At 43.3% G+C, this 18445-nt stretch overlaps 2 protein-coding genes across 4 annotated transcripts in view; one reads left to right on the forward strand and one right to left on the reverse strand.

Moving 5' to 3' along the window:
- Nucleotides 1-18445, reverse strand: part of PSMD1 (proteasome 26S subunit, non-ATPase 1) — a 90112-nt gene that overhangs the window by 37454 nt on the left and 34213 nt on the right. The gene's annotated exons all lie outside the window — the stretch shown is intronic.
- On the forward strand, nucleotides 753-15144 carry HTR2B (5-hydroxytryptamine receptor 2B). Its single transcript, XM_083504385.1, has 4 exons — nucleotides 753-1909; nucleotides 2660-3295; nucleotides 9691-9891; nucleotides 13410-15144. Exons 2-4 carry the CDS (start codon nucleotides 2998-3000, stop codon nucleotides 14297-14299), a joined length of 1389 nt encoding a protein of 462 aa, XP_083360511.1. The 5' UTR covers nucleotides 753-1909; nucleotides 2660-2997; the 3' UTR covers nucleotides 14300-15144.

Here is an 18445-nt window from a genome sequence, read left to right on the forward strand (position 1 = left end):
CAGTGTAAGAGACCATCCGTTCCTCAGGGACCCTTTCTACCTTCCTTTTTGTTGTATGCTGATGAACTCCTGTGCACCTGACAATTCCTGGCTTTTAGAGAAATAACCGGCAGCAGGTGATGGGGAAGACCCTGGAGAGTCCCTGTCAGTCTGAGGAGTCGTATCTGAACTAGATGGGCAGATGGCACGGCTGGGAACGAGGTTCCTTTAAATGCTCCTGACGAGCAACCTGTCTGTGCCCCAGAGGATTCTGGAAGTATGTTCCAGGTGTAACTCAGACAAAAGTGGTTTTCTTAAACAAGAAATGGCTACACGCTACCATTTTCTAGGCCAAGCAACAGGCCGTATGCAAAACATCCCCAAACTGGTTACCTTCCTAAGTTTTGTACTATAACCCCCACCAGCCCCAGCCATCTGGAGGGCACCAGGCTGCAAGAAGGCTGTTCTATGTGATTTAGAAATGTCAGTTTGCTGGTTGTTGTTCAGGAAGCACTAGACTGAAGTAATGGGCAGCTCTTCAGAGACAAAATGGCACACCAAGAATGTAATCCCATCTGGAAGGCAGCTAAGTCAGTAACCAACCACCACATTTTGTTGCAGTGAGTTCCTTAAATTAAGCATTATGTGAAGGAGCATACTATTGCTTTAATCCATTACAATGTACTAGGTCCCTCCCCAATGTATTTCCATATGCACTGTGCCAAATACGCACGACTTGTAGAGTAGCTACCCCGAACCAAAGTTTTTGTGACTCACAAAATTACAGCAATAATTTGAGAATCTACTTGGTACTCCATTCTCTGGAGAAAAAAAATCCGCAACAACTGCACATGCACACCAAACTAAATCCTAGTTGGTTGAGCCAGAATGCTTGACATATTACCCACAACTTTATCTTTAATACACAACATCTGTTGGGAAACAAAGTTTTACACCTTCAAAAACACTGATTGGTTCACCTACTTCCAGGTAATGCACGTAAGATTCATTTGCAAGCAATAGTACACAGGAAAGCCATAAACTCACCCAAGATTTTAGGCACCTCCTGGCCTCAGTTCCCTATTCGTAAAATTGAAGCCCAACTGACAGGGCTGCTGGGAAGATTATTAAAGCACGGCCTGTGATCGACTTGTGCACTTGAAGCACTATGTAGATTACAGATAAATTGTCGCACAGTGTTGTTTCCCCTGTATTTATGAAAGACGTAAAAAGCTCCTACTACCAGGGAGCACCTTTTGAGTGCCGTGAGAAAGGGAACAGTGTATTTTTACATGCTCAAGTGAAAAGGACCGGCGTTGATTGGATCAACCCATTCAGAGTTGGGGATGAGAGTTGTGCGCTTCAGGTTTGGAAAGCTGGATGGTGGGGGGTGGGAGGAAATAACCTTGCGTGGCTCTTCTCCAGATGCAAAAGAAAAGAGGGAGGGGAGAGGATATCTGCTCATTTGTTGCTTTGCGTTTTAAGCACTTGGAGCTGGGTGCACTGGAATGAGTCAATCAACAGATGATAGCAGCAGAGCATACGCGTTCAGAGGCAGCCGCACAGAAGGCGAGAGGCAGAGAGGAAGGGCTGGTCAGTGCTCAAGGGACATATTAAGTATGTAAAAATTGCCAAAAGAAAACGGCAGCATGACAGAGGAGGGAGGGAGCCATTGACTCGAGCCATTCTCCTCCTCCTCTGGGCTTGACAAGAGAAAGAAATCAGCGGCGTAATCGCAAAGTGAACCCGACTGCGGTGGGAAATTCAATCGCAAGTGTGCGTGGCTGGCTTGGAAGAAAGCGATGCAATTAGAGGGAGACATTCGAAGCATCCAGTGTGCGGCAAATAAGGAACACACGTCCTCTGAAGAAACGGATCCAGCTCAAGGACTAGGGAAATTCCGCTAAAATCCAGGGAGTGGATAAATAAGGTAAGGCATCAGTCGTTTTAAAACTGTTAAAAGGCAAGAATGGTAATGTGCCCTTTGTATATCGAGAAACGCCATAGAAAAAAATTGAATGCAAATACAGAAATCCAAGGGGGCCACTTTTGTGTGCTTGTTTATTAGAGAGAAGGAATTGGTAAAAGTTCCTCTCAAAAGGGATTTAGAAGTCAAGTCTGTCTGGTCAAATAGTTCACGAACTGTAACTCTGGTAAGATTATTATTTGCTGTCTTCCCATTGAACAAGTAACCCCCCCTATAGTTCTAGCCTGCAATCACCTGCAATAAGTACCATTAACTCAATGCGAGTTTCTTCTGAGTAAAAATGAATAGGATTGCACTATTAGCTTAAAAATAAATAAATCCTAAATTGATTTTATCTGCCCTTCCACCTGATGAACAAGCGGGCAGGCACATAGTAAAGAAGCCTCCATCAGTTTACAAGCTGTAGTTTTCTAGGGAAATGGAATTTACGGAGAGAAAGAACTGGGAATTATTCTCATAGCTCAACTACTGAGAAGGGGAGCAAAGCTGTACCCAAACAGTATAAATAGTTATCTCCGGAGCTGTTTCCCCCCCAATTTCGAGTTTTTTGCAACATCGCAACCTTTAAAACTCAAAACTCGGATGGTATAAATTTTCAGCATATGCCACCTTGATACACCTCTAAGTTTGGTGTAACAATTCTAGCCCATCAACAAAAATAAAAACATGACATGTGTATGTTCTATTATGTAGGGCGAGCTCTTCAGCACAGGAGGTGAGGCACTGCGCAAGGACACAAGGATCTAATTCATTACCCAACTCTTCAACATTCATTTTTGAAGCTTTTCGCTTTAGGGAACAGTCTGACCATTGGGACCTATAATAAAGAGATGGATCCAAGCCAGCGTACTCATTTTTAAATACTCTTTGCGTGCATCCAAGGAAGGACCACGATATAAAATTGCACAAGAGAGAGAAGACCCTCATGTGGCAGCAGATGAGTAGTTTACGATGCTGGTCTTTCATCAGGACCGCACTGGGCCGGAGAGGAAGACCAAGCTCCTAGAAGTTACAGTATGTCCCAGTAACACATGCTCTCCGAACAAATCCTACCGGGTGCTGAAATGGCCTTGCCTGTGAACATGTCTGGATCCGGCAATGGATCTGCACAGCCAATCACAGCGGAGGGGACCATGTTGCGCTGGGCAGCTCTGCTCATTCTGATGGTCATCATCCCCACCATTGGGGGGAATATTCTCGTCATCCTGGCCGTATCCTTGGAGAAAAAGTTGCAATATGCCACCAACTACTTCCTCATGTCTCTGGCAGTGGCCGATTTGCTGGTTGGTTTGTTTGTGATGCCCATAGCCCTTCTTACCATCATGTTTGGTAAGTACTGGCCTCTGAAGTTATGTGTTCTCTCTCTCTCTCTCTCTATATATATATATATGTATGTATGCATGCATTTTAAAGCACTGACCAAATTAAGAGCTTTCTGGTGCCTTAAGCCCCTTTGCAAAATGCAGCAAATTACTCTACCTCTTTCATTCTTCCAGACCAATGCTCAGGGAAAATCAGAACTACTGAACACCACTCTGAAATAGCTTTTCTGCCAAGTGGGCAGCTATGTTATAACACACAGCAGCGATAGTGTCATAGTTTAAATGAAAATATACACAGTTCCTATAAAATTAGAATAAGTTTTTTTTAAAAAAAATTTTTTTACATAAACTAGAAACATTCACCATGATCGCCACCAATGGGCATCGTTCCATCCATTTCAAGAAAGCCCCTTTTCTGCCTCTGTACACAATGATTCATAACACAGACCATATGTGTGATATAAGATACTGACATCATTTAATCTCCAGCTTCAGTGAAATAAAAGTTCATTTGAGTGCAATCAGTTTGCCTTTTTTTGCTTTCTATAGTTAAGACAGACTAAGTCAGTATTCTAGTGATTTATGTGAAATTCATTTAAACAGTTCAATGGGGAATTTTCAGTAACGTCTTCCTTAACCTCATATTCTGCTAGATTTCCAAAAATATTTTTTTCTGCGTCTCCTAAAAACAAAATATGGATCTACAAATGAAAGTCGGGGAAATGTTCAGTGGAATGGTTCAAAGCCGGTTGAGATGAGGTTGTGAAACCATGATCATTCTTTGATGGTAGTTAGTCAGAATTCTCTGATATGCCACAGCTAAGGGGTGAAGTGGAAGGCCTTCGCCTCCTTGCCACGACATGGGATGTGGTCTGATTTCAACTCCTGGTCTTGGTGAATCAGCTCCCATGCAAGGTGTCTTCTTGTACATACTCTCGTGGTAGATAGGACTACTCAGTCACCTGCACAGCAGTTAAATCTCCTTAGTTCCAGTCCTCGTTTCACAGCCCATCACAAACAGAATTTGAAATTCTATTAGCAGCTTGGAATAATTGACAAGAGTCCATTTAACGCAGGGAACTGGTCGAATTATCTAATGTACAATTACAAGTGTGCATTGGTATGGTACCCACCCCACTCGTCCAGTGGAAATGCCCCTACATTCAATAGTCTTAACTGTACCCATGTACTACTGATTCGTAGCAAGAGTCAGCAGGAAGACTAGAATGCAATGCTACATCAGTAAACAGTGCCAGGGGACAGGATACAGAAAGCTCAAATTGCGGAAAGCATGTATTGTCTCATTAGTTCAATTTTCTCTCCACATACGCACAAAAAGGCCCTATGACAATTTGGCCTCTATGAATTATTATCCAGCAAAGAAAAGCGATAAAATCTACTGAGTGGATACAAAACCCACAAAACTATGGTTCAAAGGAAATGAACCAAGTGACATATTATGGCCGCAGTTTTCAAGCTGGAAATAAAAAATAAAGACAAAAACAGTCCTTATGCTTGGAAGGAAAAGCACGAATGTCCCTCCAGGTACAAGGAAGATAAAACCAAGATGGGTTAGTTGATTCTTACCCCATGTCCTTGTGGAGATCAACTGAATTTATAAATGTAGTGTTCAAATAACACTTTATACTGTTCAAAGCCCTTCACATATAATACCTTGTCATGATCCTTACAAATGACAAAGGCAGCCCAGTATTATTATCCCCTTATCAGTGGGGTGGGGTGGGGAGGTTCTGGGTGAAGTCGGTTAATGACTTCATGGCAGAAGGCAAGAATTAAATCGGGAACTTTTCTGTAACAGTCTCTTAAACTACTATACCACCCAAGGGAGTAATTGTGAGTGCAAATCATGAGGAGGAACCTTTGAAGAAGCAACGCAAATAAATCCTACATTAAATAGGAAGCTACTGCCGTATTTTCTACTGCTATCCAGCGCACTTAAATTACACTGGCTAAGGTCATAGCAAATACATCACTCAAACTAAATATGCACAGAGGCAGGACTAACTCAGACAAGCAAGTCTTGGCCCTGGAGTCATTATAAATCAAGGTTTCCCAGACTTGGGTCTCCAGCTGTTTTTGTACTACAATTCCCATCGTCCCTAGCTATCAGGACCAGTGGTCAGGGATGATGGGAACTTCCAGCTCCACCGCCTTCAAGACTGCTTTCTTCTAATCGAGATGCAAGCGTGATAACATTTTATTTTGTAGTGGTGATCCTTGAGAAGATGTGAGCATTCTGAGAGGTTCACTACGATCAGGTCTCTTGAGCTACAGAGATCTTCATAGCTTGCAGGATTTGCCACACTGCTGTGAAGCTGATCAACGTTAAATGTAAGCACTAAGAGTTAGAAGAAGTAAAAGAGCAAGTGATTAGCGACCAGCAAAAAACTGCAAAAGGATTACAAACTCTCTCCTCTCAAGTTTACTCAGGGCCAAACGACACAAGATGCCAGTCCTGCGAGTGGCTAACTTGGCCTTAAGCTTCCTAACAATTTTGCTTTTCTGCTCTCGTCTTCTTTTATTATTGAAATTTAATCTTCCATTAATCCTGAGTGAAAACTACTAAAACCGAAGTTTAAAAAATGCAAGGAATCTTAATTTAGAAGCCAACAAAAAGGAAGCTCATGTTGCAGGCTGCTTCAAAGGGAGGGAAGTTAGGGATCGTAATTAAATAGGTGTGGCGACATTATTTGCAGGCACTCTGAAAACACAACTGACCCTAAGCTGAATTCACACCCATAAGATGTCTACTTAGCCGCAAAAGTTGTGTATTTCTGCTTCCTCAGCAACTGCTAGAAGAGAAAATTCACACCAGAAGCAAAAAAAGGCCCTGGACTGGGTGGACTGAAGCAAGAACACAGCTGAGTCTCCTAGAAGGCTAGTAATCCCTTAAAAATCCATTAGCCAGATAACTGTTTAAACAGTGTCAGCTGTGGCCAAGTCGGCCAATAAGGCCCACCCCTCCCTGCTTTTAAGACTTCTGTGCTTCCACAACTGTACAGAATCTCAACACATCACACAAACACAATTCCTTTCATTTCTGACAGTTGATACGGAAGATCTAAGAGAGGAAATGTGCGTGCCTCTTGACTCTATTCACTCTTCTAAGCCAGTGGGCTTTAAGTGCATTCCAGGAAACTTTGGGGTTCTTTATAAACTTATCAAGAGTTCCTAAATGAGACTAGTAAATGGTAGGCAGGAGTCCTTGAAAGACAGTCTACCATCATTTCAATGAAGAGTGACAGTCCTTCTATCTGATTGGAAAATGTAGAATCATAGAATCATAGAGTTGGAAGAGACCACAAGGGCCATCGAGTCCAACCCCCTGCCAAGCAGGAAACACCATCAGAGCACTCCTGACATATGTAGGTGACGCAATTTGTAACGCACATGATCAACAAAGAGTATTCGGATTTGCAGGCTGACATCTATAGTGCCAAGGAGTTTGGCTTGCCTGGGCCAGAGAATAAGACATTCCCCTACTTAGCAGATGTCACTGGGGCAGTATAATCACTTAGCATTGATATAGTGCTTTAAAATGTTCAAAACCCATCATGTAAATTGTTGCAACCATCCTGTAAGGTAGATCAGTGTTAGCATATCACAAGGAGAGGTGCTGAAAGTAAAAGAATGCAGTTTGTCAAAGGCTGCCTACTGAATTCATGGCCAAGGTGAAATTTGCACCAGGGACTTCCCAGTTCACAGCTCAGAGGTTACACCGCTACCACTGCCTCCTGTAACTCCTCCTCTTCATTATTCTCATTTTACAGAGAGGAAAGAGTTAATATTACACATGGCCAAGAAGATCACTCAACAGCCATGATGTGATCTGGGCCGAAGGCAGTCCAATGCCTTATTCACTGGGCCACCAAACACGGAAACACCCACACTCAAATTGCAGCCAGCACTCTCAATACCAAGCATTTAAAGTCACTTTTCTTAAACACACAACACACGCACACCACCTCTCTCAAAACTGAGCACAAAAGGAAGAAAAAGCAGAAGTTTAGCGGGAGAAAAATCCACATTCTCTGATGTAAGAGGGCGAGAGAGGCTATTTTGCTACAGCGCAAAAATTCTCTCCCTGCAGGAATGAGAAGAAAGGAGGTAACGTCTAAGCAGCACAGCACAAAGGAGAGAAAACATTGAAATCATTCATTGGAAATCTAGCGAGCCAGGAGCCATCATCCTCTTCACATGTAAAGCGAACACCTGCACACAAAAAGGCCATACATTACTTGGTCTCAACAACATTAGTTCAAGGCGCAGGAAAACGCTTGCCTTGCGAGATAGAATCTCGGGATTTCAAGCACGCAAATTTAATTGGTTACTTGAAGCTTTTATTTCTTCTGGCACGACTGTGCTCTGGGAACGAGAGATTTTTTTAAAAAAAGCTAATAAAAACTCAAAGGAAATCTTTAAAAAGGTTTGCTCAACATTTCACGGTCTATTCAACAAGGCATCGGCTTTCTACTTCATTTTAAATGTTATCAATTCTCTTTTTAAACAAAACCCAAAAAAAAGCGCTGCAGGGTTTTTCCCTCTGCTATTACTATTAATACCCCACAAACCACAGAGCGGGCTTCTTTAAAAATAAGACTGCGGAGGGCTGGCTGCTGCAGGAAGAACCAGCTGCCACGTGGTTTGGACTCCACAGCATCCCACCATATTCCAATAAAGAAACAGCCATTTAACACAGGTGCAGAGCCACTCACACAATGCTCCCCACAATGTCGGGACTGTATGGTTTCTGTGTAGGAATTGGATGGCTTGTGCAGGGAAGCTATAGACACACCGGAAGCCTCCCCCAGGCTACCTGGGGAAAGGGGGAGGTGGGACAGGAGTTGTTGCTTATGGAGCTGAAATGAAAAGGCAGCCGGGAAGGTGGGGAGAATCGCATTCAGATCTGGTTTTGCTGTATTCTGCTTAACAAAGCCGTAGGCAGCTTAACTAGGTTTGACCCAGTAGTAGTTGATTCATTATCCTTGTCAACCTTAGTATCTGAAGGAGCGTCTCCATCCCCATCGTTCTCCCCGGACACTGAGGTCCAGCTCCGAGGGCCTTCTGGCGGTTCCCTCGCTGCGAGAAGCCAAGTGACAGGGAACCAGGCAGAGGGCCTTTTCGGTGGTGGCGCCTTCCCTGTGGAACGCCCTCCCACCAGATGTCAAAGAGAACAACAACTACCAGACTTTTAGAAGACATCTGAAGGCAGCCCTGTTCAGGGAAGCTTTTAATGTTTGATGTATTACTGTATTTTAATATTTGATTGGAAGCCACCCAGAGTGGCTGGAGAAGCCCAGCCAGATGGGCGGGGTATAAATAATAAATTATTACTATTACTATTATTATTATTAGTAGCAGTAGTAGTAGTAGTAGTAGTAAAGCTGAGAATCCTGGCAACTAGTGTTGGCCCCACAGATTAAGAAAAGAGGGCACACACAATCAGCAAGGTTCAAAATCTCAAGATTATGCCCAGAGTAAAAAAAAACAACACTTTATTTTTACCTTTGAACAGTTATGCCCCCCCAAATGTATTCGTTTTTATTGCAATTGATCCAAGAGATGTCATTACGCAATCCCCAAGAAGGACACAGCTAATTCATAGCAAGGGCCTCTACAAAGAAATCTGGCTTAGAAACCAAACCTTGCACCATTAAGTAAGGAACAGGAGCAGGCTACTACAGGAATAGTGATGCTGATGGATTTGAATATGACAAAATGAAAGGGGGACAATTTATTATTAGCAGGTGCACAGGGCTGAAGAAGCCCTATTTAGAAATCAGGATTCCGAATTATGAAAAGGAAAACCATGTGTTGCAACAAGATGCGGTATTTTCACCTGATTGCCGCCACCACAGCGAAGAAAAAGTCACCTAATTGTAAAGCAGCATATATACCAGAATTGTTGTGCCCCAAAAACAGAACACTACACCTCTAACGCTTAACAGATCACCAGTTGCTGCTGCCCTTTTTTGCTTAATTAGCCCACAATCCACTGATTTTTAGGCCACTACCTCAAAGGCATTGAAGATAGGGCAATTGCCCTGTTCAAGAAGCCTTGATTAATCAATAGATTAAATGTGCTTACATTTGCAATTGAGAAAGGGTTCTACAGAATAGATCCCACCCCACATCTACCGATGCAAACACTCATCTTAAAAGTAGCTCCTCCAGTGCAGGAGAGGTGGAAGAAGGCCTCTTCCGAGATATCACCTGCGGTTTTAAAAATTACTTGTACTAAAAATAACTTTTTTAAAACTCCTGCCTGATTAACTGGAGGGGGTTATAGTGTCGCGAATTCATTTACTGAATGTTGCACCCTCTTCAACAGGGTACACCCCCCCCAAAGAACAATCCTAACCCTTTTCTACTCTTTTTCAGAGATTGCATGGCCTCTTCCGCGGGAGCTGTGCCCTGTCTGGCTGTTTCTGGACGTCCTCTTTTCCACAGCCTCCATCATGCATCTGTGCGCCATCTCACTGGACCGCTACATTGCCATTAAAAAGCCAATCCAAGCGAGTCAGTACAACTCACGGGCCACAACACTCATCAAAATCACAGTGGTCTGGCTGATCTCAATAGGTATGTGGCAAGCATCAAAGGGAGAGTGTGCTTTTCATTTGCTAACGGCTGGTGTGAATGCATGGGTGCCAGAAAAGTGGCGCTGCGTGAATGGTGAGCAGCCTCCGATGAGGACATCAGCTAGCCTTGGTTCTCTTCCTCGAATGAAATCTCTAAAACTGAAGTGCAGCTGGGGTCTAAAGCAAAACAGGCATAATCATAGAGTTGGAAGAGAACCTGAGCATCATCTCATCCGACACCCTGCAAGGCAGGAATATGCAGCAATCCCTTATGGGGATCGAACCTGCAACCATGGCATTATCAGCACCATTCTCTAACCGAAAGCCGCATTCCCAGTGCCTGGCCAGAAATTTCATACTATCTACCTATCTCGAGGGTGAGTGTTCCTTCTGTACCAAAAGAAGGCTCAAAGCCCTAACACGCCATTCAGATAGCATCTCTGAACTCAAACTCTTATAAGTTAGGGATCAAAATACACAATACAGTGGTGCCCCGCAAGACGAATGCCTCGCAAGACGGAAAACCCGCTAGACGAAAGGGTTTTCCGTTTTGGAGGTGTTTCGCAAAACGAATTTCCTATGGGCTTGCTTCGCAAGACGACAATGCCTTGCGAGTTCATGCGGGTTTTTTTCCTCCCCCCCTTTTTCTAAGCCGCTAAGCCGCTTATCAGCTGATCCGATCAGCAGATAAGCCGCTAATAGCGCTAATCCGCCAATGGGCTTGCTTTGCAAGACGAAAAAACTGCTAGATGAAGAGAATCACAGAACGGATTCTTTTCGTCTTGCGAGGCACCACTGTACCTTACTGTCCAACAGAGCAAAGCGTGGAAATAAATAATAATAATAATAATAATAATAATAATAATAATAATAATAATAATAATAATTTGTATACTGCCTTGATCTGAAGATCACAGGGCAGTTCACGACATAAAAATAAGAACACAAAGTACATACAAAAAGAACCCAAACCAAGAATACCTCCCCTCCAACAAACACATTACCATTATTAGTTTGTTGGGAAATTGCTTAACACATTTCAGTTGCAAAAGTTGGATTAAAGGTAAAGGTAAAGGGACCCCTTAACATTAGGTCCAGTCGTGACCGACTCTGGGGTTGCGGCGCTCATCTCGCTTTATTGGCCGAGGGAGCCGGCGTACAGCTTCCGGGTCATGTGGCCAGCATGACTAAGCCGCTTCTGGCAAACCAGAGCAGCGCACAGAAGTGCCGTTTACCTTCCTGCCGGAGCGGTACCTATTTATCTACTTGCACTTTGACGTGCTTTCGAACTGCTAGGTTGGCAGGAGCAGGGACCGAGAAATGGGAGCTCACCCCGTCGCGGGGGTTTGAACCGCCGACCATCTGATTGGCAAGTCCTAGGCTCTGTGGTTTAACCCACAGCGCCACCAGCGTCCCACAAAAGTTGGATTGCTACAACAGAAATCACAATGCCCCAGGCATAGAGAAGCTTGAATTCAGTCACTACCACTAGCCCCAGTGAGGAGCAGTTCCTTGTGGGTGGGAAACTGACACCACCTCCAATTCTTTTGGATCTAAAAGAGAAGTGAACTAGCCGGGTCAAATGCCCACCGACAGACACACTAAACAAAAAAAGATAAGGACAGAGGAACAGGAGGGTGGGGTGCAATTGGGAACTTAACTGTTCAGAGGTAAAGGAAGAGAGGAAACTATGACTGTGTTGTCAAAAGTACGCAAAGCAGAAAATAATAAATGAGGTGCAAATGAATAGTTTATATTATGCTTCTCCGTGTATTCTGAACTCTCTGAAGGCACACAGCCTGTTGTTAATTTCTCGTTGGTTTGTACACAAAATGTCAACTCCAGATGTAAGACAAATGAGGAGCAGGGGGGAAGTGAATCAATGACTCCAAACTACTGGCAAGCAATGGCTCCAAAGCACAGGAAGCAGACATCCTAGATTAACCGTAAAACAAGTGATGCAAAATATGCCCAAAGGAGTGTTAAGAATAAGAATGATTTTAAAATCAGTTATGTTGCAAACAATTGAGAGGTGAAAAAAGACACCACCCACTTAATCAATGACTACACCCGTGGCGGTTTTTTTCAAAAAGCACCACTTCCTACATTAGTAAATTTAAGAGCTTCCCGCAATCAAAGGAAACAATAGGCAACTTTTGAAGTCAAAAAAAGGAAATGGCTAATGAGGCAAAACTATTTGAACATTACCTTTTAATGCCAGGTTTTAGCAGCATCAATCATATGCAGCACTTATCCCATGTCTTATTACTCATTAAATGTACTCAGTCTCTGAACCGCATCTTCTCAATAATTTAAGGGGAGCTTAAAAACCGATTAGCAGATGTCTAGCTATGGACTCTCCAAATTCAGAGGCAATAGGCTTCGTTGGGCTTCTTCAAGGCATCTAGATGCTCACTGCAGCAACCAAGATGTTGGACTGGATGGGGCCCACTGTCTATTGCTTTGGTTTGTTCTTGTTTTTATTATGTATTTTGTGTTTTTATCTTGCCTTTTTATGCTGTGAACCACCCTGAGATCCTCAGCTGAAGGGTGGCATATAAATTAAATAAGTAAACAATCCAGCAGGACTCTTTTCATTGCAATGCCTCTGCACTGCTATTAAACAAGAGAACAAAAGGAACTTAAGGATGCTTGTCATTTCTACAGCACATAAGACATGAAGTGATAGCCTAAGGTACAGCAAATCCCTAAACTTTATAAAGCCGTGGCGGCAGCACTAAAAAGTGAAAGCTTCATCGCTGACCCGATTACTTGAGTGCTGCAGGGCTGAAGGCACCAAGTTTTGCTTGGTAGCTAAGTCAGCTCTTAAGAAACCACAAATATGTTCAACAGCAGCCGTTGTTAGAAGGCAGGAAGATTCGCTAGGCCAGAGAACTCAAAGCATCCTGTGCTTGCAACTTGCAGAAGGTCAGGGAAGGAGAACGGAAAAATTAAAACCAATTGCCAGCATTTCCCATCCTTCCCGCCATCTTGAGACAATTGCTATCAGCTGCATGTAGCTCCCGTCCTCCCTCCTGTGGAAAGAAGGCTTGTGGGAAGTGGGTCACCACTGCAAACGCAACACGCGCTTTATGTCAAACACAAGTGATCCTAGAAAAATTTGCTCTATTTGTTGCCCAAGAAAGGAGATGGGGCACAAAACAGCCAGTGTTGCTCCAAACATGGGCTAGAAGGAGTCAAGAGGCAGAATTAATCTCATAGGAGTCACCTTCCTCAGCCTGATGCTTTCCTATTTTGAGGTACTATCTAGCTACTTGATCTGTTGTGCTTTGGAGACCTCTCCAGTTCAGCTGCTTTGAGGGCTTCTGTTCAATCAAGAGGCATATAAATGTTATTAAATAAAGAGGTTCTCTCTAACGGTGGGCTTGCAAAGCTCCTGTAATTTCATTTGCTCCAATGTTCGGAAGCCAGTCTCAGAACATGCTCCTTATTATGCACTGTGGTGCTTTCGGTTCCACTTCCAGGTTGAAGCTTACTAGATTTCTGCTTCCCCTACAGGCATTGCGATCCCGATCCCGATCCGCGGCATAGAAGAAGGCGTTGAAAACTTCCCAAACTTCACCTGTGTGCTGACACCGGAGCGTTTTGGAGACTTCATGCTCTACGGTTCGGTGGCTGCCTTCTTCGTCCCGCTGGCCATCATGGTGGTCACTTACTTCCTGACCATCAGAGTTTTGCGCAAGAAAGCCTACTTGATCAACAAACTGCCCCAGCGCTTTACCTGGAGCACGGTGTCCACGGTATTCCAGCGGGATATGACGCCCGGATCATCACCGGAAAAAGTGGCCATGTTGGACAACTCCAAGAAGGACAGGCCTTTGCCTAACGGGAATGAAGAACTGCTAATGCGCAGGATGTCTACAGTCGGGAAAAAGTCGGAACAGACTATTACCAATGAACAGCGGGCCTCCAAGGTCTTGGGTATTGTATTCTTCCTCTTTTTGTTGATGTGGTGCCCGTTCTTCATAACCAACATCACTTCCGTTCTGTGTACGTCCTGCCGCAAAGAGTTTATCCAAACACTTATGGAGATATTTGTCTGGATAGGGTATGTTTCGTCAGGCGTGAACCCACTGGTCTATACCCTCTTCAACAGGACATTCAGGGAGGCATTTGGCAGATATATCACTTGCAATTACCAGACCTCAACGCCTGGATCCACCATTCGGAAGTGCTCCAGCAGGCTCTCGTTCAGAAATTCCGTGGCAGAGAACTCAAAACTTTTCATGATGCACCACGGAATGCGGAATGGGATTAATCCAGTCATGTACCAAAGCCACCGGCTTCGCACCTCGCCCATCCAGTCTCCGTCGGCCATACTGCTGGATACACTGCTACTCACAGAGAATGAAGTTGGTAAAACAGAAGAACAAGTCAGCTATGTATAGCTGAAGAGAAAAGGCCATGCCATACCCTAAACTCACTGATAAATGCCCAGTATGTATATGTGGTTCCCATCTGTTATTTATACAAGCCCAAATTATAGTTTTATCAACTGCTCTCCTCTAAGAGTAGAGGCTTCTCTCACTCAAAGGGCCACCTTCATTTATTCTTATTTATCAGCAATTTATCCTGCTACCAAAAAAAAAAAAAGGTATTTGAGCACAGTGGTTTACAAAACAGAGGTGTTCAAATAAATACAACTATGGCAACTATCATGTCTCAGACATTGGATTACCCATCCCGTCTCTTCAAAAGGCACATTACTGCTAGGATGTCACTATATAAGGATTATATAGGACCGTCCTATAGAGCGACATTTTACATTAAGAGGAAAAGGCCTGCACTTTCAAACTCAAGTTATGTACTTCCATGAAAGGGTGATTAAGCTTGGAAAGGAAGTACACATCTCAAGACCATTTAGGAATCCTCCCCACCCAACTGAATACAGCTGTTTACATGGGAGCTAGTTAGAAAGGAGATGATCATAACCTTCTCTGCTATTATTGTCCCACTCCCACACAAAAAGAATCCTATCCAATAAAGCTCAATGGTGCAATTTGAATAACATCAATGCATGGAACTGCCTTCCAGTCGAGCTCAGAGAGGTGCCCTCCCTACTGAAAACTTCTTTTTTAATCCCGCCGGCATTTCCATTGGAGTTTGATTTTATAGTTTTAACCATTTTTTTGTATTGTATCTTTGCAAACTGCTTAGAGACTATTGCAGTTAACTGGTATATAAATTGTTTAAATAATAATAATTATTAATATTAATAAATTAAGAAAACGCACATATTTGTTTAATTTTCATAATTCATTCTGCCTCCTTGTTCCCAATGACTCATTTCCAGCTAATAGCACTAAGAAATTTCACCCTGATTCCACGACTTCCACAATCAGTTATCACGTGACAGTAACACCTTGATCAGTCTAAAGAAAAGGCCCATCTAGATTGTTCTGTTTCAAAGAGCACCCAGTCGAAAAAGTCACATCAAAGGGCCTTACATAAAGAGTCCAGTAGAAAAGGGTTCTGCTTTGCACTGCAGGGATTAGACTAGATGACCTTTGGGTCACCCCCAGCTCTACGATTTTATGAAATAATAGCGACCAAGGGAGGCCAATAGTGAAATTCAAGGGCTGGGATTGAAAGAGTTGCTCAGACTCACACAAGAGGTTAATACTTCTTTGACACCTATAGCACAACCTGCTTTTGAAACTTTCCTCAATTTCAAAAGCAGTTTGTCGTGCAGTCCCTCTTTTGGAGGCGGGAAAGCTAAATGAGGAAAAACAAATCTGAATTCTCTCTCTCACACATCCACCCACCCACCCACTTTGGCTCACTGAATTGAGCTTTTGTGGTTCTTCGAATCCTGCCTGTTGACTTATTGCAACAGGAGCAAAAAGAGCCAAAAAGCATCGTGACTCAGTCACTAGTTGTGGAAAATGGTTATAATATTTGCACATGTTAACTGAAACGCTGCCATATACACCAACAGAGGGTGGTGTGCCACCTAAGAAATTATTAGCATTGGTGTTCTGTGAGTTTTCAAAGGACAAGTCAAGCGTAGTCCTTCCCCAGAAACCACTCCACGGCCGGTGGGCTGCTGCAGCCGCTTCTCTAGGGCGGCTCTTCCTGATGAATTGAGGTGAAGGCCAAGCTACGGGGAGAGTTTGTTCCTGGAGGGCTGTGCTTCCCCCCATGCTCTCATCGTGTGAGCTATGTGTGGAATGCTGCAAAATAAGGCAGCCTAACATATTTAAACCCATATTTTATTTCTCGTATAAATGTTTACTTCTCAGCATGGCCTTAAAACAAACAAAACCGGGATCTAGTAGGGGCTCAATCATGTTCCCTGGCTCCTGATGACTTCGGTGCAGGATTCCCTTGGTTGGTGAGTCTGTATCAATGGTTCTCAAACTTCTTTCTCCCACGGTTCACTTTGATACTTCGAGACTATGTAGGAAACTATTTGTTCTACATTTTAGAACACACACACGCTTCCGTTTATGGATTAAACATCATGGGCATGGGTGGGTACCAGCATCACTGTCAAAACCAGGGGACTTACTTGGAAAATCACAGTCTCACCCTCCATTGTAATGAGAGAATCAATAATGTGTCAGTTCAAGTACAGATATTCAAGACTTTCCACAAACCATCTGAATGGAGCCACAGGACCACCATGGTCCACAAACCAGAGTTTGAAAACCTCTGTGTTCTACATGAAAAACGCCACGAAAAAAGCATTCACACAAATGACACACAGAGGTTATTAAGAAATGTCCTGTTTACTAATCTGAAAAGTGTTATACCCCACCCTTAAGAAGCACTCAGTAGTGTTCATCCCTTCTTAAACTCCACCTTCAGTGAGTTGTTAAAAAGGGAGGCTGTCAACAGTGTGCAGTCTAGATTCTGAAACTTAGATCTGGGCCTCCATGAGAGATGTGTGGGTTCTAGACCGCCCCCGACTTGAGCTCTGGGCACAGACCCTGCAAAAGAAGCCGTTTCATTCATGTCCTTCAGAAGAAATGTCTGCCACTCAGCTGAGCATAAGAGGGCACAAGTAGTGCAGGAAAAAGGGAAGAGTCAACGCTGAAGTTATATTTAATACCCAACTACCCCAACCCACAGATGGCCATATGCAGCTGCAGGGAGTACCGCAGGAATCTCCACTCTTACCCTACAATAGAGACTATTATTGAAGGGTTTGCAAGGTCCTTGGACGTTCAATGAATTCAGAATGGGAACTAAAGTTCAAGGCATTTGAGAAATATTGGTTCAAGACTCTGTATGAGCCACATAAGGGGCTGATTACTCTCTTAAGGTGGGTCATACTAATGGTCCATGCAGCCCAGCAGTCTCCTCTGACTAGCAGTGGCCCTCCAAGATATCAGACTGGGGTCTCTCTCAACCTTGCCGCTACCTAACCCTTCTAAGTGGAGATTCCAGGGCTTGATCCAGGGATCCTCTGGTTGCACAGCGCATACACACACACACACACACACACAACCACTGAGCTATGGGACCTGACTGGATTACAAAATCTTTCTGCCATCTTGAAGAAGGGTTCTCAAAGTTGAAAAAAAGTTGAAACCACTTGAATAACCTGATTGGCAGACCTGCAAACTTCAGAACAAATAAAAGTGTTTATTTATTTATTTATTTACACTATGTTGTAAATATGATTGCCACTGCAGACTTGTCAACCCTGTCTCGGTTGCTGTTTCCTGTACAGAATGACAAAAGTGTCCATTAGGGAGAATAATGACGGCCCCAGAGCATTAAAAAAATGGTTCGAAATTAGTGTGACATCCATCAGAACACTTAGCCTTTAAATGCCTTCATTATTTATGGAAGAGAACTGTAATAGCTTGAACACAATGCCTTTTAGACAAGGTTGGTTAAAACTTCACAAGAGGTTACATCATCCATATGTTAAGGGCGGGCAGCAGAGAGGTTGGAAGTATCAAAGAAAACTATTTATCCAGCAGCAGAGCTGGCTGGTCCAGGGCAAAGGGGAAAGAGAAAAGAAGCTTGGAATGGTGCTCATGTCTCCAGAGAACTTGGCTTTACTGAATAAATGCCTAACCAGGGAACAGGGGGCTGAAATGGAGAGAGAACACTTGCGAAGTCATTCATGCTTTTATGAAATTTTATTTTCAAATTTTCATGAGCCAAAAATGAATTCTGAATCCCAGCTATCTCGGCACACCCACGGTAACAACAGATCCATCTATTTATTTATTAATCTATCTACAGTATGATTGCTTGTCTGAACAAATGGTTCTTAACCATTACAGGAAGGATGAGAATCAGCATGTTAAAATCAGGAGTTTGGTAATCAAGTCATATAATCTGTCTTGTGAAGTTAAAATATTCTATTCACTATTAAAAGCAAACACACATTTAAAAAACAACAAAATAATAATACCAAACTACCCCTGGCATCACCCATTTCATCTGATTTCCAGGAGTGTTTTTGCAATTCTCATCGCCTGGCTGCTAAAGTTACCGACATAAACCAAGAGGGAATTTACAAAGGTTAACACTGTGATCATTCATGAGTGTTAACACTAACCCTTTTTTGGCCT

Source organism: Podarcis liolepis, assembly GCF_965112155.1.
Source record: "Podarcis liolepis genome assembly, chromosome: 5".
In the NCBI taxonomy this organism is placed as follows: domain Eukaryota; kingdom Metazoa; phylum Chordata; class Lepidosauria; order Squamata; family Lacertidae; genus Podarcis; species Podarcis liolepis.